This window comes from Drosophila hydei, unplaced genomic scaffold (assembly GCF_003285905.1).
Source record: "Drosophila hydei strain 15085-1641.00,03,60 unplaced genomic scaffold, DhydRS2 tig00008122-arrow-pilon, whole genome shotgun sequence".
NCBI lineage: Eukaryota > Metazoa > Arthropoda > Insecta > Diptera > Drosophilidae > Drosophila > Drosophila hydei.
Genome location: NW_022045833.1, coordinates 86,032 through 113,064, shown reverse-complemented (window position 1 = coordinate 113,064; position 27,033 = coordinate 86,032). Strand labels below are relative to the sequence as shown.

The 27,033-nt window shown below is 40.0% G+C and overlaps 4 protein-coding genes across 7 annotated transcripts; all 4 read left to right on the top strand.

Moving 5' to 3' along the window:
- The first annotated feature begins 1,812 nt into the window (after window positions 1–1,812).
- LOC111603999 (serine-aspartate repeat-containing protein I) lies at window positions 1,813–8,376 on the top strand. The gene is made up of 8 exons (XM_023321852.2): window positions 1,813–1,922; window positions 4,205–4,264; window positions 4,709–4,869; window positions 4,925–5,236; window positions 5,998–6,174; window positions 6,298–6,389; window positions 6,601–6,805; window positions 7,744–8,376. The coding sequence occupies exons 1-8, from the start codon at window positions 1,862–1,864 to the stop codon at window positions 8,152–8,154; spliced, it is 1,479 nt and encodes a 492-aa protein (XP_023177620.2). The 5' UTR covers window positions 1,813–1,861; the 3' UTR covers window positions 8,155–8,376.
- A 1,289-nt stretch (window positions 8,377–9,665) lies between these two features.
- Window positions 9,666–17,272, top strand: LOC111604005 (ankyrin repeat-containing protein YCR051W). 3 transcript variants are annotated; one of them, XM_023321865.2, is made up of 9 exons: window positions 9,666–10,119; window positions 10,200–10,353; window positions 10,467–10,624; window positions 11,952–12,072; window positions 15,818–15,889; window positions 15,944–16,465; window positions 16,529–16,792; window positions 16,860–16,957; window positions 17,021–17,272. In XM_023321865.2, exons 1-9 carry the CDS (start codon window positions 10,009–10,011, stop codon window positions 17,201–17,203), a joined length of 1,683 nt encoding a protein of 560 aa, XP_023177633.2. In that variant the 5' UTR covers window positions 9,666–10,008; the 3' UTR covers window positions 17,204–17,272. The 3 variants fall into 3 exon arrangements, with proteins under 3 accessions (XP_023177633.2, XP_023177644.1, XP_023177635.2); XM_023321876.2 differs by lacking the exons at window positions 16,529–16,792; window positions 16,860–16,957; window positions 17,021–17,272 and adding an exon at window positions 15,533–15,576 and having other exon boundaries at window positions 15,944–16,023; XM_023321867.2 differs by lacking the exons at window positions 9,666–10,119; window positions 10,200–10,353; window positions 10,467–10,624; window positions 11,952–12,072 and adding an exon at window positions 12,496–12,595.
- An 820-nt stretch (window positions 17,273–18,092) lies between these two features.
- Window positions 18,093–20,430, top strand: LOC111604069 (putative inorganic phosphate cotransporter). The gene is made up of 4 exons (XM_023321948.2): window positions 18,093–18,154; window positions 18,435–18,571; window positions 18,634–19,719; window positions 19,782–20,430. The coding sequence occupies exons 1-4, from the start codon at window positions 18,133–18,135 to the stop codon at window positions 19,980–19,982; spliced, it is 1,446 nt and encodes a 481-aa protein (XP_023177716.2). The 5' UTR covers window positions 18,093–18,132; the 3' UTR covers window positions 19,983–20,430.
- A 2,123-nt stretch (window positions 20,431–22,553) lies between these two features.
- LOC111604047 (putative inorganic phosphate cotransporter) lies at window positions 22,554–25,204 on the top strand. 2 transcript variants are annotated; one of them, XM_023321908.2, is made up of 4 exons: window positions 22,554–22,974; window positions 23,464–23,600; window positions 23,653–24,726; window positions 24,787–25,204. In XM_023321908.2, exons 1-4 carry the CDS (start codon window positions 22,953–22,955, stop codon window positions 24,985–24,987), a joined length of 1,434 nt encoding a protein of 477 aa, XP_023177676.2. In that variant the 5' UTR covers window positions 22,554–22,952; the 3' UTR covers window positions 24,988–25,204. The 2 variants fall into 2 exon arrangements, with proteins under 2 accessions (XP_023177676.2, XP_030080920.1); XM_030225060.1 differs by lacking the exon at window positions 22,554–22,974 and having other exon boundaries at window positions 23,321–23,600.
- The last annotated feature ends 1,829 nt before the right edge of the window (window positions 25,205–27,033 follow it).

Sequence of the window (27,033 nt, the reverse complement as noted above, 5' to 3'; positions counted from 1 at the left end):
ATTCAATTGGGTCACATGCCCAGAAAATTGACTTTGTCTTCAAGGCTTTTACATTTGGTTCCCTAATTTCCTCATAAACACGCAGTTCTGAAGACAGTGAAAAGAGAAAACTGTGTCAATTGCTTTTTTATTTCCAATTGCTTTTTCAACATTTTTTTTTGCCCACGCAATGTCCACTCGAACACTTGGCGCTCAATTAGTCATTCAGAAATTATTGAATTCATAGCATTTGGCAACCGGCTGCAGTTGTTGGTTGAACCGAAAGTTCACATCGCATTTGCTGACACGTGCTGGGCACACACAACTCGCGCTCCTGCCGCGTACACAGGACCTTGAAGTCCTGCTCTACTTTTGATACTTTTTTTTTTTTTCATTCGAAATCGAATTATCGACCTGTATCTAATTGGTTTGTTTTCGTTGTCGTCGCCAGCAGTTGCGCCAATTGAATGTACGCTAGTTGCTTCATTAGGCGCAGCTGCCCTTAAAAGTATGCAATGGTTTTTTGTGCCTTTTCCAGCTGCTGTCGTTGCCCCCTACAATTGCTGTACAATTTAATAAACATTTAGAACTTGCTTTAGAGTTAGTAAAGTGTTGACTGCTTAAACAGAAACGTACCCTGTGTTTGGTAATTGTGTTAATTGCGGTTAGAGTCTAGAATTGTTAGAGTTTGCTTAGAAATGTTGTGGAACACTAAAGATAAAGCTCAAAGTTTTTTAAACCCCTTTTGCAATTTGGTTTTTTTTATATTTAAAGATTTTTATTTTAATTTACAAATTCTACACTTAATAATAAAAAAGAAAAAAAAATGTTTATTTTAATTAAAAACGACATGTTTCTTTAAGTTTGTCTGTTTTTTATAGTATATATTGTAAATTTCTAGTATATTTCTAGAATATTTCTGTCAACCTCACCTTGAGTAACTTGGCTTGAGTTGAATTCGATTCAGTTTCTTTCCAGTCTAATGCATATCAATTTTTTTTTCATTATATATAAAAAAAAATAATATTTATCTTGCTCAGCTATGTATCTATTTTCTGCTCTTTCACATATTTTTTGCTCATTCTTTTATCTGTCGATATGTTTCTAAAAGTCTTCGAAATAAAAAATTAATATATAATAATAAATATTAATATAAATTAATATATAAAATTAATATAGAATAATTTTGAAAGATTCAAAATGTCCAAATACGTAAGAAACGGAAATAATTCTTGAAGCAGGCAGCATAGTTTTGTCGTATATTTAGAGAAACTTTTTAATATATTTTCTATACATTAAATTCTGTTGATATTATCCAAATTAATTAGATTTTCGAATGGGCACAAAAATAAATAATTAAAAAAGTGTTTTTGTAGCTGAAACCCCAGATCTCATAGCTCCCACATATCCACCTACATGCACAGGTTTAGCCAGCTAGTTGCCTTAAAACTAGGCTGACCATGTTTACATATGGTATCCGCCTCTGTACAAGTGCTTAGTCTATTCATATTTAATGCAGAGGCACGCGATTCGCGCACTGCAATTGGCCAAATGAACAACAACAGTCAGCTGCAAGCTGAGCTGAGCATTGGCAATTGTTGAGTGACCCAAACACACAGAATGCGTATTGACCAGACGTCGTTGAACTTGCAGAGCCAACGGACGAACTAACGGACAAACAAACAAAATAATAAAATAAAATAAAATTGTGAAAAGCTTGTGAAAAATTTGTGAGTAAAATAGCAAAAGGAAATAGAAAATAGGAAAAAGGAAACATGTGTCGTTTGAATCGCGACTGGAGCAATGTGCAGAGTCGTGGACTTTAAGCATTTGGTGTTAAGAAATTTGTGGCACAAAACGTTAACGGTAACTGTTTGAAGGCATGCCACCAAAGCGTAGACGCAGATTTCATGGACTCTATTACCATTCATCGCCGCCGAAGGGTGAGTTCATTATGAAGTTATGAATAGCACATGGATATTGAGTGCCATTCGTATTCATTAGTTGTGCACACCTAATTGAGCCAATTAGAATTGATGTGTGTGGCAACCAATTAAGTAACACATAAGGGAATTCCGCAGAGAGAGGGCGAGGGAGAGAGAGTGCGCACGGTATGCGTGACAAAGCGCAGACATGGCCAAAATTTGCATATTGCGTGAGTCCCCAATGTCAGCTCAACAAGTAAAGCCACCTAGCAGCAGGAGTCGATGGAGTCGTTGGAGCAGCAACTGGCGACGACATTAAGTGGCAATCGCTAATGCGCCATTTCCGTGCCAATTGTTGCCCTTTTTCATTTCTGTGCTTTATTGCCACACAGAACTTTGTGGCAAGCGATACGAGCGCCACACTCGAACTTCATTTACATGTGTGTGCTAAATATATGTGGCGTACGCCTAGCCAAAGCTTACAAATAAACCAGTGGCGAGCCAACAAAGAACAGTTCATGCCAAATATTTACATATGTTGCTAATGAATAGTTTGCTCACACAAGTGGCTACATTGGAACTGGATAGCGTGCATAGCCCACATCGGGAAACTCACTCTCAAGTCGCCTTAGAGCCTTTCCCAGTGAGCAGTGCCAAGGCTTCTGCATTGAAACTAACTGCTTGCTATCGCCTATGGGTCCTCCAGGCCAACCTTTAGCTAAAATTTAAGTTTTATATACTATTAAGTCGGACCATGCTAGCAAGCTTTACTCGAAAAAGCTACCTTTTCGTGGTGGAAGATAAAAGACCTATAAAAAGTGAAACTTTCAAAGAAAGAAAGAAAGAGAGAGAGAGAGAGAGGGAGGGAGAGAGGGAGAGAGAGAGGGAGAGAAAGAGAGGGAGAGAAATAGAGAGAGATGGAGAGATAGGGTAAGATATAAATATTTAAAGAGAAAGAGAGAGGGAGAAATGGAAAGAGACCAGAGAGAGACGGGGAGAGAGATAGCTTGAGAGAGCGAGAGAGAGAGATAGACATATATATAGATATAGAGATAGAGATAGAGAGATGGAGATATAGAAATATATAGAGGTAGTTAGATAGATAGATAGATAGAGAGAGAGGGAGAGAGACAGAGAGATGCAAAGATGTATTTATATGTTGATAGACAAAAGAAAGGGAGAGAGAGGGAAATAGAGAGAGAGAGAGATAGATAAAGAGAGAGAAAGACAGATAGCAGGGGAGCAAAAGAGGAAGATCGAAAAAGATATATATATATATATGACTTAGAGAGAGGAAGAGAGATAGATAAATGTATAGATAAAGAAAGAGAAAGACAGAGAGAAGGAGAGAAAGAGAAGAAGAGTGAAAAAGGAGGGACGAATAAGAAATATAGCTTCCTTAAGTATCTATGACTACTACTAATATATAAGTAGAGTTCTTATTTATACCTAAGGAAATCAGAGTCGATAAAATATCTCCCAGAGCTGTCATTCGATAGAAAACCAGAGAGAGAAGGAAATAGAGAGAGAGAGATATATAGAGAGAGAGACTGATGGAAGATAAGAGAGCAATGAAAAGGCAATATACTTCAATATAGAAGTGTATCTACAAGCACACAGATGGTCTGCTTTTTGACGCTTACAAAAAGTATTTCGCATATCAGAAATCTAACCACCAATTGACACTCATATTTGGCCAGGCTGAAGACAACTTAATTAGGCTACACTCAGACTGAGCGGCGAGCTTTCACTCGATAGAGAGTCACTTCTTGCCGATGGCAGATAAGAAAGCGATAACGTCATAATCAAACTGCTGGCAGTCAGTGTATATAAATAGTATTCAAACATGTAGCGAACTTATTTACTCAGAAAACATGTAAAAAGGCGAACGACAGGACGCAATTACCGCCCACCTTGGCCACCATGGCAAAAGGCACAACAAAAGCAAAAAAAAAAAATGAAGAAATGAAAAAAAAAGAAGAGAAATAACACATTGAGCTGTCCTAAATTCAACACCTTGCTTTGGTCAGCCACGTTAGTTGCCTGGCACACGCAATACGAAGCACAACTAACGGCTGCAGAGAGAAGTCCTTCAAGCAAATAATAGAGCACATCAAGTAGGCAGTTCGTTCCGAAGGCCTTTTCATAATTAATCGAGCACAGCACCAGCACATATGTACATACACAGTAATCAAGCACAAATTTATAGATATAAATATATATATATATAGATTTATAGAAATATTTATAACTTGATATACAAGAGCATAAGGAACCAAATATGTCTGATACACTTGCAGTCATGCCGATGAATGGACAGGCGGCGGGCCAGAATGGACGCAAGCGACGAGACAATGACGGTGCGTATGAGTAATATGTGTTAAGTGTTTTGGCCGAGGCCTAGGGCTACGCCAGCTGTCGCTTTCCCAAATCCTTGCTCAATATTTCAAGTGGCACACGCCTTCGCATATCGAATGCAGCGCGCGACCTTCAAGGTCTCAACAAAAATGAAGCGAATTTCCTGGAAAAACTTCGAAGTAAAAAAGAAAAAAGCTAAAACAAATTCCTAAAGTTGTTGAGACTTTAAGCTGAGCATTTGCTTGGCTTTTAATTTCGTTTTTTACTTGCAAATTGCATGCAAGCACGAACAGCCCAAAAAAAACTTGTGCCGAAATCGAAACTGAAAGAGCGATGAGCGCGGGGCACTGTGGGGGCGTTGGGCGTGTCTGGCCCTATGCAAATTTTCGGTGTTAAATTAATTTTTGACTGCACTTGGATTTTCATTTATTTTTCGTGGATAATAGATTTCTCGGTGAAGCTATCGACCATTCGCATCTGGATGCACGAAAAGGATATTGGCAAGCTGACGCGCATTTTGTGGGCGGGCCAGGGACAGCGCCTCTGTCAGCAGGCAAGCAATAATGGGCGTGTCAAGCGATTTCTAGCCGCCGTGCCGCACGTCATGGTAAGACCCTTTACGTGCAGTTCTTGAGTCCGATAACTGACTGCGATTGCTACAGAATGCCACGAAGGATCTGCATCAGGCGGTGATCGATAACAATTTGGAGACGCTGCAAATGCAGCTGGAGCCGCCTGTGCCGCCAGCTCTGGTTACGGCCAAGGATAGCAACGGTCTAAATGTCATACATAAGGCCGCTGGCCTGGGTCATACCAAGATATTGGAATATCTAGTCGGCCTGTGGCCAGACGGCGCACACGAGATCGATATAACGGGCAAGACGCCGTTGCACTGGGCGGCCAGTGCCAAGAACAATATGCGCTGCTATACGCTGCTCACACAGGCCGGCTGCGATGAGGAGGCACAGGATTATGTGAGTAGCACACACACACACACACACACACATAGATACACACACATACATATGCAAAGACACATAGATACACACACTGATGACCTGCAAGCAAATGAACTACTTTGGCAACTGTCCCAAGTTCAAATGATTCGTTTTGTTCTGAAATTGAGTTGTTCTGTGAACAAGTTCATTGGTTTGTCTAGTTGATCTAGTTTACGAACTTGTGGCAAAAATACAAAACATTTTTCATAACATGAAAAACATGAAAAGAGAGCATTAAGAGCATGGTATGGGATTCAGAACCAGTTCACTGGTTCATTTTTGCTACATGAAGAGCTCAATAGCTCTATGCTTCCTGAATTGGCGAACTACATGTGTTATTCAGAATAAGCTCAAGGGAATAAATGAACTGAATGAACCAGTTCACTAGTTCATTAATGCTACAGAGACAAATACATGAATAACTGGCTTTTATTAATAATCTTGACTAAAACGTATGTAAAAGAACTAGTTCATTTGTTGGTTCTTGAACTGCTGAACTATCCAAGAGCATAGAGTTGTTAGTCGATTAAATTTCGAATAAGTAAATACGTTTATTGTTTGTATTGTTTCGTGAACCAGTTCATAAGTTCATATGTAAGACGAAACGTAGCAGAATGAATGCATAAATGCGCAGAAAGTCAAGTTCTTAGCTCAAGTACTTTATCTTTCTTCCTCACTAGCTCAAGTACTTTACCTTTTAACGCTTCCCATTTAAATTTCTCAACTCGATTTTGCAGAAAATGAAGACTCCGTCATACTATCGCCATAAGCCGCACGAAATCGAACGAGCTTTTTTGGTCTATGTGCCGGAGGCGCCGCGCATCTCCCCGGATAGCGTCACCGATTGGGAGGCGCTGAGCGATGATAACGATAGCAATGCTGGCGGTGACGCCAGTCGCAGCAGCAGCAAGCAGGTAAGCGAGAGAGAGAGAGAGAGAGATGGATAGAGGGCAAAGGCCACAGCTGCGGCTGCGGCTGCGGCTGAGGCTGAGGCTTTGCTGCTTGGCTAATTGAAAAGCTTGTGGTGTCTTCAATAGAAATTGGGCGTTAAGCCGGCAGTCGTGGAGAACGGTCGTAAATCGTTGGACGACAGCGCTGAGAACACCTCCGAACTGGACACGAATGATGGGTAAGTTGTATGTTGGCAAACACCTTTGACATTGACTTGGCCTTTAGCATGGTCAGCTTTATGATGCGCTGCGTTGCGCTGCGGGGCTGGGCAGCTGGGTTGGGGCTAGCTAAAGGCTTTTGCAACATTCCATTTTTCTTTGTTTTTGGTTTGGGCATGGCTTTTGAGAGTTTTTTGCATTTTGATCAAAATCGAATCGAAATCCACGCAGTACCAGCGCCATTGAGGATGATGATTTATCCAAGGCGGATGCGGATGTGGATGGCGTTGCCGACGCAGAAGTCGATGCGACTGCCGATGCGAATGCGGATGCGAATGCATTGCCGCCGGCTCCACAGCGTCGACCGGAAACCCCGGCAGCTTTTGTAACGGCCAATGGCAACGACACAGCCGGCGACACCGAAAGCGAAGCTGAGGTAAGTCCCTACAAGCTGGCCAGGCCAAACGGCCTGCGCTACTTTTTGGTTTTTGCTGTTTAGACGCTTTGCACCCTGCGCTTTTGCTGTACAGTTCTTTAGTTTTGGGTCCAGCTGCAGCTACAAACGTTTGTCCCAGTTGCTGTCGAAGTAAGCTATTGTCGGCTATGATGCGGCTTTCTTTTTTGCCCCAGCCACACACACACACACAAACACACACCCACATAGATACTCACACTGATGTCCTGTAAGCTAATGAACTACTTTGGCAATAGTTCCAAGGCGACTCATGCTGGGTCTATGTGACTCTGTTGTAGATCTAGATATATAAAAAAAAGCCTTTCAGAAATAGAGCCATAGTTATTGCTTCAGAAGCTAAACAAGCGTTAAGCTAGGGCACACACATGCTTTACAAAAATATATTGAGCCTTCTCTCAATCGTATAACTAGAAATATTATATATATATTATATAACTAGAAATATTATATATATATTATATAACTAGAAATATTATATATATATTATATAACTAGAAATATTATATATATATATTATATAACTAGAAATATTATATAAACTTCGCCTGGGAGCATCAGCTGACTTGATGAAGACATTGAAAGTCCAAGGGCATCGCACAGGCGATAATAATGCCTAAGTTTGAAGATCATAAATACGAAAGCTTTACACAATTTTATATCTACACACAGTAGTCTCATGTAAACAAAACCTTCGAAGATAAGAAAGCGATAAAGGCACGAATTCTGTATATAATAACAAAATACACACACAAACACAAAAAGAACACGCATATTAAGCGCTTTGTCAGCTCGACTGATCAATGTAGATACAAATAAAAGAAAATATTAAAAAAAAAAACAAAACAAAACTTAGTCTTCACAAAGGAAAGCAATCAGTCGACAATTGTTTACTTTTACAGAATATTGCAAGAGCTGTAAGCGCTGAAGAAGCTGAGGAAGATGCTGTTAAAGTTGAGCCAGATGAGACGCAAGCAGCGATGGATGGGGCTGAGGATGAGGTCGGTGTTGAGCCGATTGAGAATGGAATTATGGCTGATGCTGTGAGTGCTGAGAGTGAGCAAAATGCAACTGAAAAGACTGAAGCGATTGAGAATGAACACGAGGCGGAAATGGAAATTGAAAAGGAAGCGGAAGCGGAAATAGAGCAAGAACCAGTGGAGACAGCAACAGCAACTGAAACCGAAACAGAAACTGCAGAAGAAGCACACGAAGAGAAGAATGATGAAGAGCAAACAATCCCAGCTGCTGCTCCTGCTGAGGAGGAGGATGTGGAGGAGGACGACGATGAGGTACAGATTGGCTTGCTTTAAATGCCAATTCATGTGCAGTCAGCAATTGTTTGAACGATTCGATGTTTTTGTGTGACGTTTGCTCAGACGTTTTTCCTTTTCTTTATTTTCAAATTGTGAACTGTACAAAAATAACCAACAAAAAAAAAAAACAAAACAAAAAACTTAATTCAGCTGCTGGCACACATTTTAAACCACATATATATATATATGTAAAACTTGATTCTGTACAACAAAAATAACAACAGCAAGAACAGCAACAGCAACGTAGCCGCAACAACAACAACTATATCTAACACAGCTATATATATATATATATATTTATATATATATAGCAAATATCTCCTGTCTATGAACTTTATACAAATGCTTAGTAAATGCTAGAATCGATTTCGTGTATTACCCGTATATTCATGTATTTTGTAAACGTGTGTTAAATTTCTTATTCTACTCAATATAAAGCTAATTCTTAAACTTAAACTAACCTAACTTAATCGTTTAGCAAATTAAACAAAAAGAAATATCAAAAATCTGCAATAAAATAAACGCAACTCGTGTGTTTTTGTTTATGTTTTGCACTCGAACTCAGTTTTTCGTGTTACTTTCCATTTTCCACATCCATTTTCCATTTGTGTACGTCGCTCGCCCACACTCCACTCGCTGCCCCTGCCCCTGCCTTCCTCGCTCTCTCTCTCCGTTTGTAGATCTAATCAATGGCAGCATTTCGAAATTGTTTTTTTTTTTCTGCGCATATCGATTTGGCAAACGAAACAAAATCAGCAGCTGTTTGGCTGCAGATACACTTTCAGTGCAACCTTTTCCTTTGCTGCTGTTAGTAGAAGGGGCCATATCTGCATATATGTGTATCTATAAATAATCGTATGTATTTGATGCTCGTGTGTACTCTGGCATTTCACTTTCGCTTGGCATGTCCTTCTTGACGTCTGCCTCTGGCTGTCAGGCAGCCATTCAAATGGCAACTGAGCATGCAATACGTCAAAAACAGTTGTAAACGTTAGATATTGCAGGCATATATATATATATATATATCTGGTAGATATGCATATTCTGCAATTTATTACTTTCTATTTGTTTATAAACATTTGTGCGGGCGTTGTTAATGACTGCAGATCGTATCTAGTTGGCTGCAAGGCAATCAGGTTAATGCAGCGTATGCGCAATATTACGTATACGTATGACAGCAGCTGTAGCAGCAGCAGCAGCAGCAGCAGCAGCAGCAGCAGCAGCAGCAAACGGCACCCACTTGCACCTCAACTCAAACGTGGCACCAATCCCCACTCCTCACTCCTCCATCCTACCCACGTATGTCGTAGTTGTTTTTAGTCCTGTGTTTCGTGTCCTTGTTTCGCACTTTTCACTAGTTTTTAGCTGTTTAGCTTTCTTAGCTAAAGAAATAAATGCGCAAATTCTCTGCAGGACGTGATAGCTGCCAAGCCAGCGCGAGCGCCGGAAGTGGAGCAGCAACTGGTGCCGGACAATGATGGCGGCGACTCGCTCACCTCGTCGCTGGCCATCGAGGGCTTCGTCCAGGGCGCCGCCGAGGATTATACAGTTCAGTCTCAAACATCAGCAGCTTATGATGAAGTGGATGAAGTATAAGCGGCTAAACCTTTTTCTATCTCCTATCTAAATCTTAACTGAATAACGTTCTCGCTCTATCATTTGTCATTTGCCAAACTCGCTAAATTTCCAAATTCTTCCTCTTTGATTTAAACTGACTGACGGCACCAATTCACACGCTTTCACTTTATGCGCACAAAACTGTTGTCGCTTTCGCTCTGTGGCCGCAACAAAGTTTATCTCATGGTTTCTTCATAGGATGTCCGATTGCAGCAGATCATTGAGTCGGGCGACATGGAGCAGCTGGCCGAGATAGTGCTGAATGGCGAGGGCGGACGGCTGCTGGGTCTCAAGTCCAAAGAGCCGGAAATACAGGCCTTTCTCAACAACGTGCCCAGCTATATGGTCTGTACATGCTGCATGCATCACGCTTGCTTTATTCATGTGCGACTGTCCAATAATTGCTGCACTTGCTCGATTTGCAGGAGAAAATCCATCGCGTGCACGATGCGGCACGTGACGGCAGTTTGTTGGCGCTGCAGCAGGCATTGGATCGCCGGAAGTTTGCCATTGCTAAGGACGACATATCACCAAATGGCGCCACGCCGTTGCACGTTGCCGTTCTGTTTGGCCACAGCGGTAAGTGCGGGTTGATGAGGGGGGAGGTGGCAAGGGGGAGGTGTGTAGCTATTCCCCATCTGCTCTGCCTGTGTCACAGTTTTGTTCTAGTTCTAACCCGAACCAACCCTCAGATATTGTACGCTATTTGGCTTCACGCTTTCCGGAGACCATGGCAATTACGGATAATGACGGACGCACGCCGCTGCACTATGCGGCCACAATTAAGGACAACGGCCACTTTTACAATGTTCTCTCGCAGCTGGGCGCCAATCCAAAAGCTCTGGACAAGGTATATATATATATGTACTTGATGTATATGGAACGCTTTTGCATAATTAAGGCATTACATACAACAAATTTACTTAATGTCTGAACTGAACTGAACTGAGCTGAGCTGAACTGAGCTGAACTGAGCTGAACTGAACTGAAGGGAAAGTAGCTAGATTTTCCTTGCACAGTTAACAGCTTTATCTAAGCTAGGCTAGCAGATTTGAGGCAGATAGAAAGCTGCTGTATGATGTGAGTGAGGATGTAAAGCACTTACAGAACGAAACCTATATACCCTTATCACTGAGTATACCAGACAACTAAGTCAAACTTAGATTTTCAGCATAATAATGAGTTGCTTGGCAGAGATAGATATATATATATATTAAAAGCGATATATTGATGTATATATAAGGCTATCTAGCTATCCAGCTAATATACTCCTTTAGCTTCTTGAACAGGTATATTAACAATATATCTTAGCTCGAAGTATAGATAAACAGACAAACAATAAGAGAGATTCATAAGAAATAAAAATAAAATAATAAAAAAAATAATTTAACTAATGTACCCTTTTAGCTTGGTGAGCGAGTATACAAAAGAATTAGCTGAGCTTTAAGTTTATCCAGTTGAATTAAGGATTGGAATAAACTAAGAAATAATAAGACAGATAATAATAACTTGACGAATATACCATATTTGTGTCTATCAAGTATAGATGCAGCTAAACAAACAAACAACAAGAAAGATACATATACAAGCGAATATACCCCTATTATTTTGAGAGCGGGTATATTAACAAATTATTTCAGTTCTCAATCTCTATCAAGCTAAAATATAGATGCATTTAAATCCAATATTTTTTTAAATTAATTGTTAATATGTTTTCTTATTGATTTCAAATATAACTAAATATTTTAAGCAATGCTCAGTTATTGTACATAAACTTCTAATTAGGATTCCAGAGAAGTTCTCTATCTATCTATCAATTGCATTATAAAGCGCATTCTCAGTTCAAGACTGTTTCGCTCAATAGCTCAATTCAACTGCTTTCAAATATTATTCCTATACTATCTTCTCAAGCATAGCCTTGACTCATTATTTTTTATTCAGCTGTAAACAAGAGCAGCTGTTCCTGCGTGCTACTCCTTTCCACTATTAGCATTGAAAAGGCTTAGCCATAGACTTGAAACTATTTATTAAGTTCATGAAAATGGGTCAAGTTAGGCCCCATATGACATTCATATAGGTCGTAGCTGGCTGAAGAGCCTTGTCAGCGAACTTGAATCAATATCGTTTATAAATAAGAGATTAACCTAGAGGCGTATGTTTAAAAATTCTACACGCAGCTGGGCCATACGCCTGAGTTCTATGTGGACATGGAGAAGTCCAAAGATGTGCTTACCTACAGCGAACTCTTGACCATATTTGGGGCCGAGGAGCTGGAGAACCAGTTGCTCAGCGATCAAGGTAAGCACTCATTTATCCACCTCTCGTTTTTTTTGCATAATTGAAAAAACTGTTTTATTTTGCTTTGCTGTTTGGCTTTAGCATTGTTGTTGCACGCACAACCAAAACAAACACACACACACACATACACTCATGCATAGACACACACTTGACTAGTCATCAAAAGGCACTCACAGTGAAAATAATTAAATAAGTTTTTTTTGTTTGCTAACCGAAACTTCCGGACTTGATTGGCTGGCTCGTTGACTCTGGCCGTGCCAAACATCGATTTTCAGTCATACACACACACGCACACCTACACGCCTGCCCCCACACACACACACACAGCCATAGTACGCGTCCTTCGCTGGTTGCGCACTCACGTATTCATACCTCGTATACCTCGTATAGCTCGCATAGTTAGTCAACTTTTGGTGGCTAATACGCGCAGTTGGTCTCACCGCGGACAGTTCCTAACGCAATAAAATGGCGGCAAATCGGGAATTTTTCAATGAGATTATCAATAATATTGACGATATTTTCGGTATGTAATTGATACGGGCAGCCAATGGCTACAGCTTTCTACTTAAGTTTAATTTTTATTAAAAGTAGCATTAGCTGACTCATAAAATTGATAGAGCTATGCTCTTATAACTTGAAATATTTCCAAAAATTTCTAACAACCCTGTCGAAGTTATTAAATGAGCCTAACAAAAGAACTCACATGATTTAGGCATATCAAAAGTAACTTAACTTTTTAGATCTTATGCAGTATTGCCATAATATGTGCACAAATTATTAACAGGCTGGCAACTCTGTACTGTCTAAGGTCCAAGCTGCAGTTGAGCGCTAAGTAAATATATAGAAAAGGCATTAAAGCATAAAAATATTTAATATATAGTATATATATATAATATAGTATATATATTTATATATATAAAATATATACATACTTATAAATTAAAATTGAGCATAAAATTAAAATCATTAAACAAAAAAAAAAAGAAATAAATAAAATAAAAATAAATATTCATAAAAGTAATACTTAAAAATAATAAAAAATACAGAAAAGTAATTCCAAAAATATTAAATTAAATATATATTTGTATATTTAATGATTTTTCATATTATTTTTTTTTTTTAAATCTTATTTAAATTTTTTTTATATATATAATTTTGTATTAATGAATATACATCTAAAATTACAATTTAAAAAATTAAAAAAGATAGAGATAAAAAAAATAAAAAGAAAAAAAATTGAAAAATATTATATATAATAAATATTGAAAAATATACTAAGAAGTTTCTTACTAAATAATAAAATAAAGTATATATATTATATATAAAAATATATGAAAAATTATGGTTTTGTTATAAAAAACATATAAAATGCATATATATTGTTGTTAGGCGGAAAATGTTGTTTTAGCTATGATCTATTCAAACTTTAATTTCATTTTAAATGTGAGCTAGCTATATATATATTTGTATACATATTTATATATATATATATATATATATATATATATATATATTTATATTTATATATATTTGTGCCATACTATTTAAAGGCTGAGTCCCTTTAAGTATTTTGTCATCTTTCATGGTATTATTGAACAAAAAACTTAAATAATATATGCCTAAAACATTTCGTGTACACTACCTCATCAATTGGGTTCAGAACTTTAACTACATTTGCACCTGTTTCAGCACACGCGCCTATTTAGAGCACACACAACGCACAACAAGTCTCTTGAGCTGCTTTGTGTTCGTTACCATGTGTCTGTCTGTCTGTCTGTATGTGTGTCTGTGTGTTTGTTGGTATTACAACTAGCCCGCTGTGCTGTACTGATAATCATCAACAATTACACCCAACGCTGCCCAAATACAACTCGAACAACAACCAGTGCCCGATGATCTGCATAGCGCTCGTCGCGAGCTCCAGGATGGAGAGATTGCGCGAACTCTCGAACGTTGCTACAGCGTCATTACGGAGTCCGGAAAACTGTTGAGTGCCTCGACAGCTTCGGCCTTATCACATCGCAAGCCGCTGAGTGCCTCCTCGCTGCAGCTGTCCGTGACGAGCTATTTGAGTCGCTTTCTCAAGCGGCCCGTCTATGAGAAAATCAAGCGCAGGCAAACGCGTCTGGATCACAATCTGTTCGATGTGCTGTGGCCGGCAATGCGTAAGACATCGAAGCTGCGCCATCTGGAGGAGGACATCAACTGTGGCATTATAGCGCCCGATTTCGATGTGTTTGTAGTGTTTCAGGAGTTTCTCGTGCCGCTGCTCAAGGACATGCACTGCCTGAGCATCGATGCGGAGTTCAAGCCACAGCCGCGACTCGCCTACTTTCCCATGGACAATGGCGAGCGCCTGAACACGGCTGCGTTTGTCTACGACGATGAGTCGCAGCTGGTCACGCGTTGCATTGTGGAGGCTTCACGGAATCTGGATCAGCTGGAGCTGCCCTTGAATCTGACCATAGGCCAGATCGAGCAGGCCGAACGCCTTATGATGAGCAAAATATTTACGGCCAGCTTTGCAGAGGCGATTGGCGAAACGGAATCGGGCAGCTATTATACGCTAACAGAGCTCATGGAGCCCGACTCAGACGTGGCCAAGCTGCTAGGCAGCTTGGGTCTAATGATACCGCTGCTCGATGGCAAGGATCTGGTGCAGGCGGCCGAATCGACTGCCTTCAACGGCGCACTGTGGCCCTATGGGCGTGGTGTCTATGTCAATTCCGCCCACAACATGGCTCTGTGGCTCAATTGCCAGGAGCATCTGCGCGTCATCTCGTCCAGCAGTGCCAAGGATCCGGCGGATATGGGTGCCACCTACACGCGTGTCGGTCGAGCTGTCTCCTATTTGGAGACACAGCTGCACTTCAAGGAGAGCTACCTGCTGGGCTACTTGCAATCGCGGCCATCCTATCTGGGCACAGGTCTCAAGATGACGACCATTGTCAAGCTGCCCAATCTGATGAAGGAGCTGGACAACTTGCGACATCTGTGCTCGGTGCGTGGCCTTAGCATGGTGACAAATCGCCTGTCCAAGCTAACAGTGCGCTTGATCAACATGCAGAGCATGGGCATTGTGGAATATGTCCTGTTCCAGGACTACTGCACAGCCGTCACGAACATAATGTCCCTCGAGAAGGACATGTCGCTAACGAACTCCAAGCACATAGCCACCATGCTGGTGAAGATCTTCAAGCGCAAAAAGAATAGCATAATCGATCGAAACTAAACCAAGATACCAAGATACAAACCCCAAAAGATACTTTATGAAAAGCACAATTCATACATTAAGCAAATGCAATTTGTATTGTAAATACAAGCGAGCACAACAAGCAAAAAACTTCTGAAATTGCAATATGTAGATATACAGATATATACAGCTACTCGATCGATTGAGATACTTTATAGAGCTTAAAAAAACTAATAATTAAATCAATACCAAAAACCACATCCTCAGCTTCGGCCGCAACGTCGCACGCAAACTGTTTTCATGAGATACACGTACGTACCTATTGCTCCTGCTACACCCGCAGCCATCCCGATCCTAATTAGCAATGTGTACCGTTCTTTGCTATGATTTGCCACGTTTATCAGTTACTAAGTAGTTATTATACTCTCGTCTCAACTCGACTCTCGCTTTGTATATATATAAATAGTTTATATATATAGATATATATTGAATGTATTTAGCTGCTATCGCAATCTTCAGCTGTGTCTTATGAAGCTTCTCTGCAATTCACAGGTCAATCGCAGCCCGTCAACTTTCAGGCGAATCCCATCTTTAAAACGGAACAGGGCAAATATCTAGCAGATAGTAAGTGGAGCATCTTCATCAGTGCAGTTGAAATAATCAAGTTTCTTTTGCTAGCTCTCGCAGATCCCTTGATTAAGGCCTTGACAGAAATAGCCAATAAACGTCCGAAGGATCCTGTGGCCTATCTAACCGGCTATTTGCAGCAATTCATGGGCCAGCGCAAGGCCATTACCGAGGTCATTGTCCATTCGGGCAACAGCAAGATCAGCAGCAACTCCACGGCCCTGGCCAACTCCGTCTCAAAGCTAAATAGCAGTCGCACGGGCAAGTCCCATGCGGACATCATTGAGCTCGATGCACATTCGCTGGCCGACGACCAGGACGACAATGACGAGGATGCTGCCTTGGCTGTGCAACATCTGGAGGAGCGCGATGAGCATGGCCAGAGCATGTTGCACTTTGCCTGCGCTCGCTCGCATCGACGCGGTGCTCTGTACACGCTGGTCGAAGAGTCACGCATCGATATCACCTACAGGGATGAGCTGTATCGCACGGCCAGAGATGTGGCGCTGCAGGCCAATCAGCCAAATAATGCCACTGAAATAGATCGATATGTGCTCGCTCAGGCAGTGCTGGGTGGGCATAAAGGCGAGGACTTCTCTGAAATTCCAATTCAACTCATATTCATCTCTCTTCCAGGTGAAGTGGAACCCTTTGAGCAGCTGGCCCTGCAGGGCTACGATCATATTCTCGATGTGGAAGACGAGAATGGCAAATCCATTCTAGACGTTGCTACTGAGCATCAGCATGAGGCACTTTTTGGCTTTTTAAACAGCTTACGCGAGCTGGAGGAGACACGCGAGGAGCTGCATCAAATGATACGCGATAAGAATATGGAAAGGCTCAAAGAGCTAACCGCAGTGCCCAATGTCAAGTGGCTTATTAAGACCAAAAACTATTATGGTATGTGAGAGAAGCAGCGAGATTGTGTGTGAGAGAGAGAGCCATGTCTCATCTATTCTTTGTTTAGGTCGCACTGCTCTGCACATAGCCGTGCTGAAGGAGTCGGAGGAAATGGTGGAGCATCTGGTACAGCTTTGCCCCGAGGCGCTCAAAGTGACAGATAATGTAAGTCGGAGATACTCTCATTGCTGATTGCTCTCATTAGTAATGCCATCTCTCTCTCTCCAGCTGGAGCGCACTGTCCTGCATTACGCCTTGGGCACCAATTTCTGTGAGAGTGTCAGCCGCATCCTTATACAAAATGGCGCCAAGCGCACGGCGAAGGATCTCAAGGGTAGACAGCCGAGCTACTACTTTATCAACAAGGCGGACATCTTGCGCCTACAGGAGGAGGAGGAGGAAAGTCGCTAAGCAATATTTATGTATAGAAATTCAACTAGCTCTAAGCTGTTCTAGTTCAATAAAATGAAAATCGTTGAGAAGCCATCGAAAGTTCCTTTGGTTGAAGCTGAACTGATAACAAATCTTACAGTCTTTACATGATATCTGCTTAAGTGAGCCGTTCAGATAGGCATTAAGATTCTCTTAAGCTGCCTTGAGCCGCCACGCGATACGGCCATTCACGGATGTGAAGTGCTGCACGTTGGGCAACTCACTTGAAGAACTTTTACATGCTGCGATAAGATTACGACTAAGTCCCTGGCCTTGCTCTGATTCCCATGCACTGCTCCGTGCGGGCAATGTTGACTTTACATTTCAGCTCAGCTCGAAGCAAGCAAATTCTGAGATTATTTAATTTGAAAAGCAGCTGCTTATATATATTAAAGAATTTCAATATGCAAAGCGCAAAATCTGTGAATTAAATGACTTTTTAAGCTGGCAACGCTAGTGAAGTAAGTGAAATTTGTGAGTTTGTAGTAGATGAATAACATGCAGTTGAAGAGTCTTTTATGTTTTCTTAGAGTATTTAAAATTCATTGAAGTCGAGTCACACAACTTAAGCTCAAATGGTCTGGATCTGCCGTCTGTCTAGTCATGAGCAAATAAATTGAACAGCAACAATAAGTGAGAGTGGGCGTGTGGCTGTGTGTGTGTGTGTGTGGGTGTGTGCATTGATTTCTGTTTGATTTGCTGTCAACGGCTATCGGACTGTGTGAAAATCCCTGATACTAATCACTGGGTGTGTGCGTGTGTATAAGTGCTGTGCGCTGATTTCAGACTAGTATGAAGTATTAACGCGCAGCTGGCTAGGTGTAAAGCCAGCCGACAACAATTGAGAGTTTGAGTTGCTCGTCGCAGTTGGACGTGCGCGGTTCAAAACGTAAGACTCGAGCAATAAAATGACAGCTGAAGTGAATAAAGGTAAAGAGCAGCTTAGCTCGATAAAGTGTGATGTACTTAGCTCAGTGCACAGCCTCGATAATCCTAATCTGATATATGTCTATGAAGTAAATATTATATATCAAAGTGTTCTGGGCATTTCCACATTTCGTAATTTACGAACCACATGTTGCTGACATGCTCAAGTGCCAGACTTTTATGTTAGGGAAATGACTAACTGAATTCCATTTGTGTTTGCCCTGACTTTGATTTATGTGGAGCGAAACTTGATTTAATTGGTCTTTGGACTCTGTGCTCTTAGGTCCCTTGCTGGGTCAGCGTCATGTGCAGACCTTTTTGCTGTTCCTCTCGATTGTCGTCAACTATATAGCCAAGTTCAATGCGGGCGTTGCTGTTGTAGCCATGACCAATGCGCAGAGCACAAATCCCAATTTTCCTGTGAGTATAAAGAAATAAATAAAAGTGAAAATCGAACATACCTTGATTCAAAATTGGCATAGGAATACGATTGGAACGAGATGGAACGCTCCTATATATTATCCAGCTTCTTCTGGGGCTACATTATGACCCAGTTTCTGGGCGGTTGGCTATGTCGTCGCTATGGCGCCCGTTTGACCATGTTCGTGTCCACTTTTGGCTCGGCTTTGCTGGTGCTGCTGGTGCCCTTCTGCGTGCCCTGGGGCGGTTGGCAGGCGTACTGCGCGATCCGAGTCTGCATGGGCATATTTCAGGGTCTCATGTTTCCCTGCGTTCATGCGCATTTGGCCAATTGGTGCCCGCCCTCGGAACGTAATCGGCTGGGCGCCTTGGCCAACACGGGTCTCGATTGCGGCACACTCTTGGCCATGTTCGTCAGCGGACAGGTGGCCGCCTCCAGCATGGGCTGGCCCGGCATCTTCTACATCTCGTGTGCTGTGGGCATGTTCTGGTGCATTGCTTGGCTGATCTTTGGCGCCGATACGCCAAGGCAGTCCAAGTTCATAAGCAAAGCGGAGCTGAGCTACATTGAGTCCTCGATCAGTGCGAATAGCAAGCAGGAGCAGTTAAAGGAATCACGGCAAATACCTGTGCCCTGGAAGGCTATTCTCACCTCGCTGCCGTTTTGGTCGCTGTTCTTGGTGCGCTGCACTCAATCCTGGGGCTATTCGACGCTGCAGGCCGAGATACCCGCCTACATGAACGGCGTGCTCTTGATGGAGATGAAGAGCAATGCTTTGTTCTCGGCGCTGCCCTATCTGGCCTCCTGGATTATGGCCTTTGTCTACTTGATTGTTTCGGATATTCTGATATCTCGGGGCGCATTGACAATTACGGGCATACGCAAGACCTACAGCTCGTTGGCCTCCTGGCTGCCAGCCATTAGCTTGATTGGCCTCAGCTTCTTGGACAGCAATCAGAAGACTTTGGCCATTGTTCTGATGACAGCCAGTGTGGGCATCAATGCCGGCGCCACAATTGGCAGCGCTCTGAACACAATTGACCTGTCGCCCAACCATGCCGGCATCCTGATGGGCATAGTCAATACAGGCGCCAATATTGTGCCCATCCTAACGCCGCTGTTGGTGGGAATAATAGTGAAAAATGAGGTGAGTCACCCAGAATGTCATATATGTCTTAATATCTAATATATATATATATAATATTTCAGCATGATCGCGTCGAATGGCAGTTGGTCTTCATCATATCCGCCGTCATATTCTTTTTTGGCAATCTATTCTACATTATCTTTGGCCGCATGGTGAATCAGCCCTGGAATGACGCAGACTTTTTGGATGAGCAGAAGCAAGCGCTTAGCCAAGAAGAGGGAAAAGCAGCCAAAGCCAAATCCAAATCCAAATCCAAGTCCTAAGCCTTTGAGGCACACAAAGAGAATGGCACATATTGCTGCAGTTACTCGATCGATCAGTATAGCTTTATTCTTACATCGAGCAGGCCATCTAGTGATAACAAGACATACGAAATAGCAGCGCTAATAGTTTTAACTAATATCAATTAAGAACAACTCACGGCTGGCTCGTAGACGAACAACCAACTCTAGTTAATAAATATATATTTAGAGACTCAACAAATAATTTCTGATATTGCTTATCTGCATTTAATGAGACTTCGTACTTCTGAGCTAATCTTTTTCAATTATGTTCTAAAGCACTCGATTTCAATTATATATATAATTGTAGTTGACTTTAACGTAGCTAAAATCACGGCGAAAGCCTGGGAACATGCACTGAATGATAGTTTTTGTTATCGCTCTATGGCTGTAGATTAAATGCCTTTACTTTTTGTTGAGAGTGTAGTAAATGGGGACATTAAGTCTAGTCTATATTATATGTATCAAGATTTATATATAATATGCATATAAATATATTTTTTATTAAGAAGTGGAACCAAATTCACTTTCCTTTACTCAAGCTACTGCAGTGCACAGATCTGCGAGCCCCGCACTGGAGGTAAGAGAAGGTTCAGAGACCTACACCTTCAAGACCCACTGACTGAGTGCATATTGAAAAAAAAATATATCAAATAAACCTTCTCTGTAATTATACCCTACAACTGAAGCAGAAATAAGAAAGTATTTTAAATAATTTCTGTTCAGGTTGAGTTGCCCAAGAATTCCTTTTATAAAAGGCTTTAAATACTCTTATATAAATTGTTTCAATAGCTAACACTAAATTAGACAACTGCAGAAATTAACAACATATGTTGCATACCACATGAACTTTTCTATGTGAAACTAGAAGAAAGTTAATGTGAAAAAATCATAGAATACTTTTGAGCGGCAAAGAACAAATTCAAGCACTTAGACCTAAGGGTTATAGATTAATGTATTGTTACAGATACTCAAGGAAGATAATACAAGCACATAAAGAAATAATCGAAAGATAAGCCTAGTCAGCATAAATTTTGATAAAAACAAGTACGAAAGCTGTAGTCGGGGTGACCGACTAGTATAAGCACTGCTCTTTTTCATAGCTTGTATCGAGCATTAAAAAAATACAAATAATAACAACATTAGGACAGCAAGATTCGAACCAACATCGCCAACACAACGCGCATCAACTCTACCAAATAAATAACAAATTCTTGAAGGGCATTAAATATAGGTATAAATATATATTATATATAGGTATATAATAAGTATAGGTTTAATATTATTATATATTAATTGTTTTACATTTTTTATGTTTTTACTGTTTTCCTACATTTTACAATTTTATTAAATATTTATTTAAGACACTATTGCCACTTTTAAAGAGAGAAACTTATCATAAATATTTATTTAATAATACATAAATAGATTATTTAGCGAAACATTTGTCAATTGTTATTATTTAATATATTTATATGTATTATTTACATATATACTTTCTTGTTTTTAAATATAAGTATATATACATGAATGTGTTTTTGTAAATATGTTATAAATATGAGAATTAAGAGAAGAGATTCTCTGACTATGACAAACATTAGGCACACTTTGCAAGTAACTTAATTACACCACAGGGAGGTAAATAAAATACAATGCTACTCAATATTATTTATCTTATTAAATATATAATAAAAGTAAGTTTAATAACTAACAATTTCAAAGAGAACAACGAAACATGATATTTATTAGCATAACGAAAATGATCATGAACAAATCATGTTACTAATGATCATTATCGTTAATGATAATTGCCAGTAATAATCATGAACATAAATGATCATTACTCCGAATGATCATTATCGCTAATGAGCATTACGACGAACATCATTATTGTAATAACAATTAGTGCTTAATAATAATTAATAATAAATAAAATTATACATTTAAACAATTAAATAATAAATTAAACAAAGACAATAAGCACAAACAATAAAAACTTAAATACATTTTTACAAACAATTAATATATTTATTTAAACAAATACAAATTATTTAAACTTAAACAATTTAACAAAAAACTTAAATTTATTCACCACTTGCACTGAACCACACAACGACTGACCCAGTCCAGGTCTCGAGCTTGACTGATCGCCCGCAGCCACTGCTGCGCCTTTTATACCCAAAAATCACTCAAAAGGCAACGCCAGCAGAGCTGCTGAGCCCTTTTTGAGTGAAAATTTACACTCATTTTTGGTGAAGTCAGAGGCAGAAGGAAATGTGAACAGACAGAGCTAGCTATATATTCTTACATTCCGATCGGGCATATAAATGTTATATATGTATATATATATGTACAGACGGACAGGTGGACGGACAGACAGACAGACAGTTTGACGGACAGAGGGAAATCGACTCTGGTTGTTGTTCTGATCAGACACATATGTATTTTATGGGGTCTGCCACGCCTCCTTCTGCCTGTTACATACATTTCAACACAACAATTTCCCATTTTCAATGCCTTCAGAGTTTAAATAAGTTTTTTGATTGACTGAAATAGAATATTTCAACAGTTAATTCCACTCAAATTTAAAAAGCGCTCATATTGTTGCCGTAGGTCAGCGATCTCACCTGATCTTACCGTAGCAATTGACTTTATGAATTCCATTTTCTGTTATTGTTTTCCATTTCAATTTACTATTGAACGCTGGAGTTCGGGTTATTTGGCTATTTGGGTAGCACGTGCCTCGCCTTATCGATGGATAATCAATGCTGATAAGTTGACCAAAAATGCGAACCTAATCAGCTACGATAAGATCGGACTAAAGTGTCAAGAACTGAGCTACCATTGGCTCCAATTATTCGGCTATGGTCAGGTGCTCGGATTAAACGTGGCAAAAACAAAGCGCGCAAGCCAAAAATTAAGAAAATTGGTTCTAGGACTCGAGCGGATAAAATGACAGCTGAGTTGAATAAAGGTGAGTGAAAGGTGGTCTGAGATGTGAATAAAAAAAGTTTTTTCTAATACAAAGTTTAGTTTGAAGAAGAGCATATACAATATCTATTGAATCAAATGCATTTTAACCCTAAATTGATAAATAATTAATCAGACTTTAATAATAAATTTCCATAAATAATTTTTTTTTAAATCTTGCAACTGCTCAACAGTCAGTGTGAATTTTCGAACTGTTAAACATCTCTGAATTATTTGACTCCTGCCATAAATATTATAATATATGTTTAGTCTGTGCGAACGCCATCGGAAATAAGCCATAAATATAAACATGGCACACATTCTCGTCGAGTGGCTAGCCTCGCTGTCTAATAAATGTCAAGGCAGAGTGCATGTTTTATGGCTTGTTCGGATTACTTGGACTTTAATCGCAACAACAAATAATATACGAAAAATAGTAAATAACTCTTCTATATGCTTAGCATTGTTATAAATTATGTTGCTGTGTTTTCAGGTCCCATTTTGGGCATACGACATGTGCAGGCATTGCTTATTTTTGTAACAATTACTTCTGTCTACATTGGACGCCTCAATGTGGGCGTCTCTGTGGTGGCCATGACCAATGCCGAGTCGACAAATCCCGACTTTCCCGTGAGTAAACGCAACTATCCAGAACTACTTTGAAATTGCCAATTTACTTTAGGAATACGACTGGACGGAGGCAGAGAAATCGTATATCTTGTCCAGCTTCTATTGGGGCTATATTATCACCCAGTTTCTGGGCGGCTATTTGTGCAAGCTTTTCGGCGTGAAGAGCGTCATGTTTTGGGCCACGTTCGCGTCGGGCGTGTGCAGTGCCGTCACGCCCCTTTTCATCGGCTGGGGCGGCTGGGCCACCTATTGCGGCATACGTGTGCTGATGGGCTGTGCCCAGGGCCTGATCTTTCCCTGCATTCATCAGCATTTGGCACGCTGGTCGCCGCCGGAGGAACGGAATCGCTTGGGCGCCTTGAGTCACACGGGCATCGAGTGCGGCAATGTTATGTCCATGTTTGTGAGCGGCATGATTGCCAAGGGCCCCATGGGCTGGCCGGGCATATCGTATATATCGGCTGGCGTGGCCTTTGCCAGCTGCGCTCTTTGGTTTGTCCTGGCGGCCAACAATGCCACCGAATCACGTTTCATTGGCGAGGCCGAGAGAAATTATATCGAATCATCCTTGAAGCACGGTCAGAATTATCATAAAGCCGTCATTCCTATACCCTGGCGCGCTATTTTCACATCGCCACCGTTCCTGGCGCTGATAGTGGCCCGTTGCGCTGAGTCGTGGGGCCTGAGCACGCTGCAGGCCGAGATTCCCGCCTACATGAACGGCGTGCTGCAAATGGATATCAAGGACAATGCGCTATTCTCGGCCTTGCCCTTCCTGGCCATGTGGATCATGTCGTATGTGTATCTGGTCCTTGCCGATATCCTGCTCACGGGCAAATGGCTCTCGCTGACAGCCATACGCAAGACCTTCAACTCGATGGCCTTCTGGCTGCCAGCTGCTACACTCATTGGCATTGGCTTCCTCGACGTGGACCAGAAGACACTGGCCATTGTCCTGATGACACTCAGCGTGGGCTTCAATAGTGGCTCCACAATTGGCAGCTCTCTCAACTCCATCGATCTGTCGCCCAATCATGCCAGCATCATCATGGGCATTGTGAATACAGCGGCCAATGTGGTGCCCATTGTGACGCCACTTGCTGTGGGCATGATTGTCAGCAATAATGTAAGCCTCGACTTTTATTGACTTTGTCATTGCTTAATCTGCTTTTCTCCTCTCGCACAGGGCGATCGCAATCAGTGGCAAGTTGTGTTCATTATCTCCTCTGTGATCTTCTTTGTGGGCAATTGCATTTACCTGGCCTTTGGCACGGCTGTCTCGCAGCCCTGGGATGCCGAAGATTTTCTGCAGCAGAGGCCGCTTGCCGAACTGGCCCTGCCCGCCGCCCTGCCTGAGAAAGCCGACTCGAAAAAGTCAATTAGTTAATTGAACGCGAAGCTAATCAAGTATTATCTATCCAACTAATCGTATCTAATGTCAAAAACACAATTTCGTAAAACTCAAAGCTGTAAAGTACAGAAATTATGTTAGATATACTCAACAGTTGCCATGTTATTAACAGCATTTCGTTATGTTAATGAAAATGTTAGGCATTATCAATAAATGTTATCGTAAGACACTGAGAGAAAACTGAGCGCTAAAAGAGAACTAAATAAAGTATATATAAATGGTTTTTTGTCTTAGAGTTATATTTTGCTTTAACTATATATGATATTATATATAATAATATATAAAATATAATTTATATATATATATATTATTTTTGTTAAGAGATTCATATTTGAGAACCATTATTTGCTATATCAATTTGTTTCTTATTGTTGATCAGCTGATATAGCTAAGCTGAGTTAGCTAACTTCTTGCATCTGTCTGATTGATCATACGAAATATATTTGTATAATATATATATATATATGTATATATAATATATTATTTATATATTTTATATATTATAATATATTATTATTATTTATCTCAAAAAGCTCAACTGAAATTTATAAATTTTCTGTTGCTTCCATACCTCGCGCTTTCAACTTGTTTCTATTTTTTTGATATGTATATGAAATATTATTTGTGCTCTTATCTTTCTCTGCTAAAGTTTATTCAATTTGCTATAAAGATTTTTCTAAAGTAGATAAGAATATCACTTTCATTTTTTAAATACCTGCCATGATTCATAATTAATTAACAATTATTGTATTCTCTGTCAGCTGCGTGATATTGATAAGCAAGCGAATACTTTTAAGAGTGCCAAATGAACGAAGTTAAATAAAGTTTGAGCTGAATTGTTTATATACATCAATATTCTAGTCTTTTATACCCTATATAAGAACCTTAAGCGAACTCGCAGTCACTGAAAGAGCTCTATCTTTTACACGTCATGTTTTAACACTATCTTCTATTTCAAGTTATTCATAACATTGATGTATGACTTAATGTTATGTTCCAAGCTAAACCGAATTAAAATATTTATATATATAAATATATTTTATTATATCAGCTGTTCACTCATCTTTGATTACCCTATAGAAAATCTCTGCAGCAGATGCCGCATAGTTGCTAATTTTTAATAGAGATCCATGCTTACCTTTAGTTAAACAATAATTTGTATTAAAAAGAAATTAATTTTCAAGTAAAAATCTAATATTCTTGAATATGCACAACCAAATTAAACTTTGTACAGGAAGTTCCTCCAAGTTCTATTTTTGCAGCCCAGTTTTAAATCACATCGTAAAGCTGAAAGCAGCATTCAAGTATATTATGAACACTTGATTAAGGCGATAAGGCCAAAGTGCCTACAAATGATATATAATATATATATTTATATATACAGACACTCAAGAGTAGTCGAGCCATTAAGAGCATTCCATATAGCAATATCGATCAAGTAGATAAGATTTATATGGAATGAAGTGAGTCTTGAGGCTTTTTCCCATGACTGAATGTCTGTTAGTTACAAGAATTGTGAAAGCAGACTAAAAATGGTATGGAAATAATCAGTTGGCTCTAAAATTGCATATGAAAAGTCTGTAAAGTGAAATTTAATTCTCGGAAGGCCGTTGTTTATTGTATAATATAAAGCATTAATCATCTTTCAGTTTTGGGAGTGGAACAATAACGTGTCCCGTCAATCTGCTTCTTCCTTCTTAGCCACTATAATCGCAAGACTCTCGGGGTCTGTTGATAACTCAATTGAGTTTACTTTATTTAAAGCGAGTCAATAAAATGTTATAAATAATATTTAGCAATTGTTGACATTGTTATTCCCCTGCAAGACAGAGTTTTTTTTATATGACCACCAAGTGGTACAATACACTGCGAGAAAAGTTTGTGTAGCTTGCAGGCTGAAAAGTGCGAACAAAGTTAAAAAAAACTAATTTGAAATCAAATTAGATTAAGCAACTCAAAGCAATCGTTGATAAAATTTGTTTAGTTATAGATTGGACATGCCGAAAGTACTTATTTTTTTCA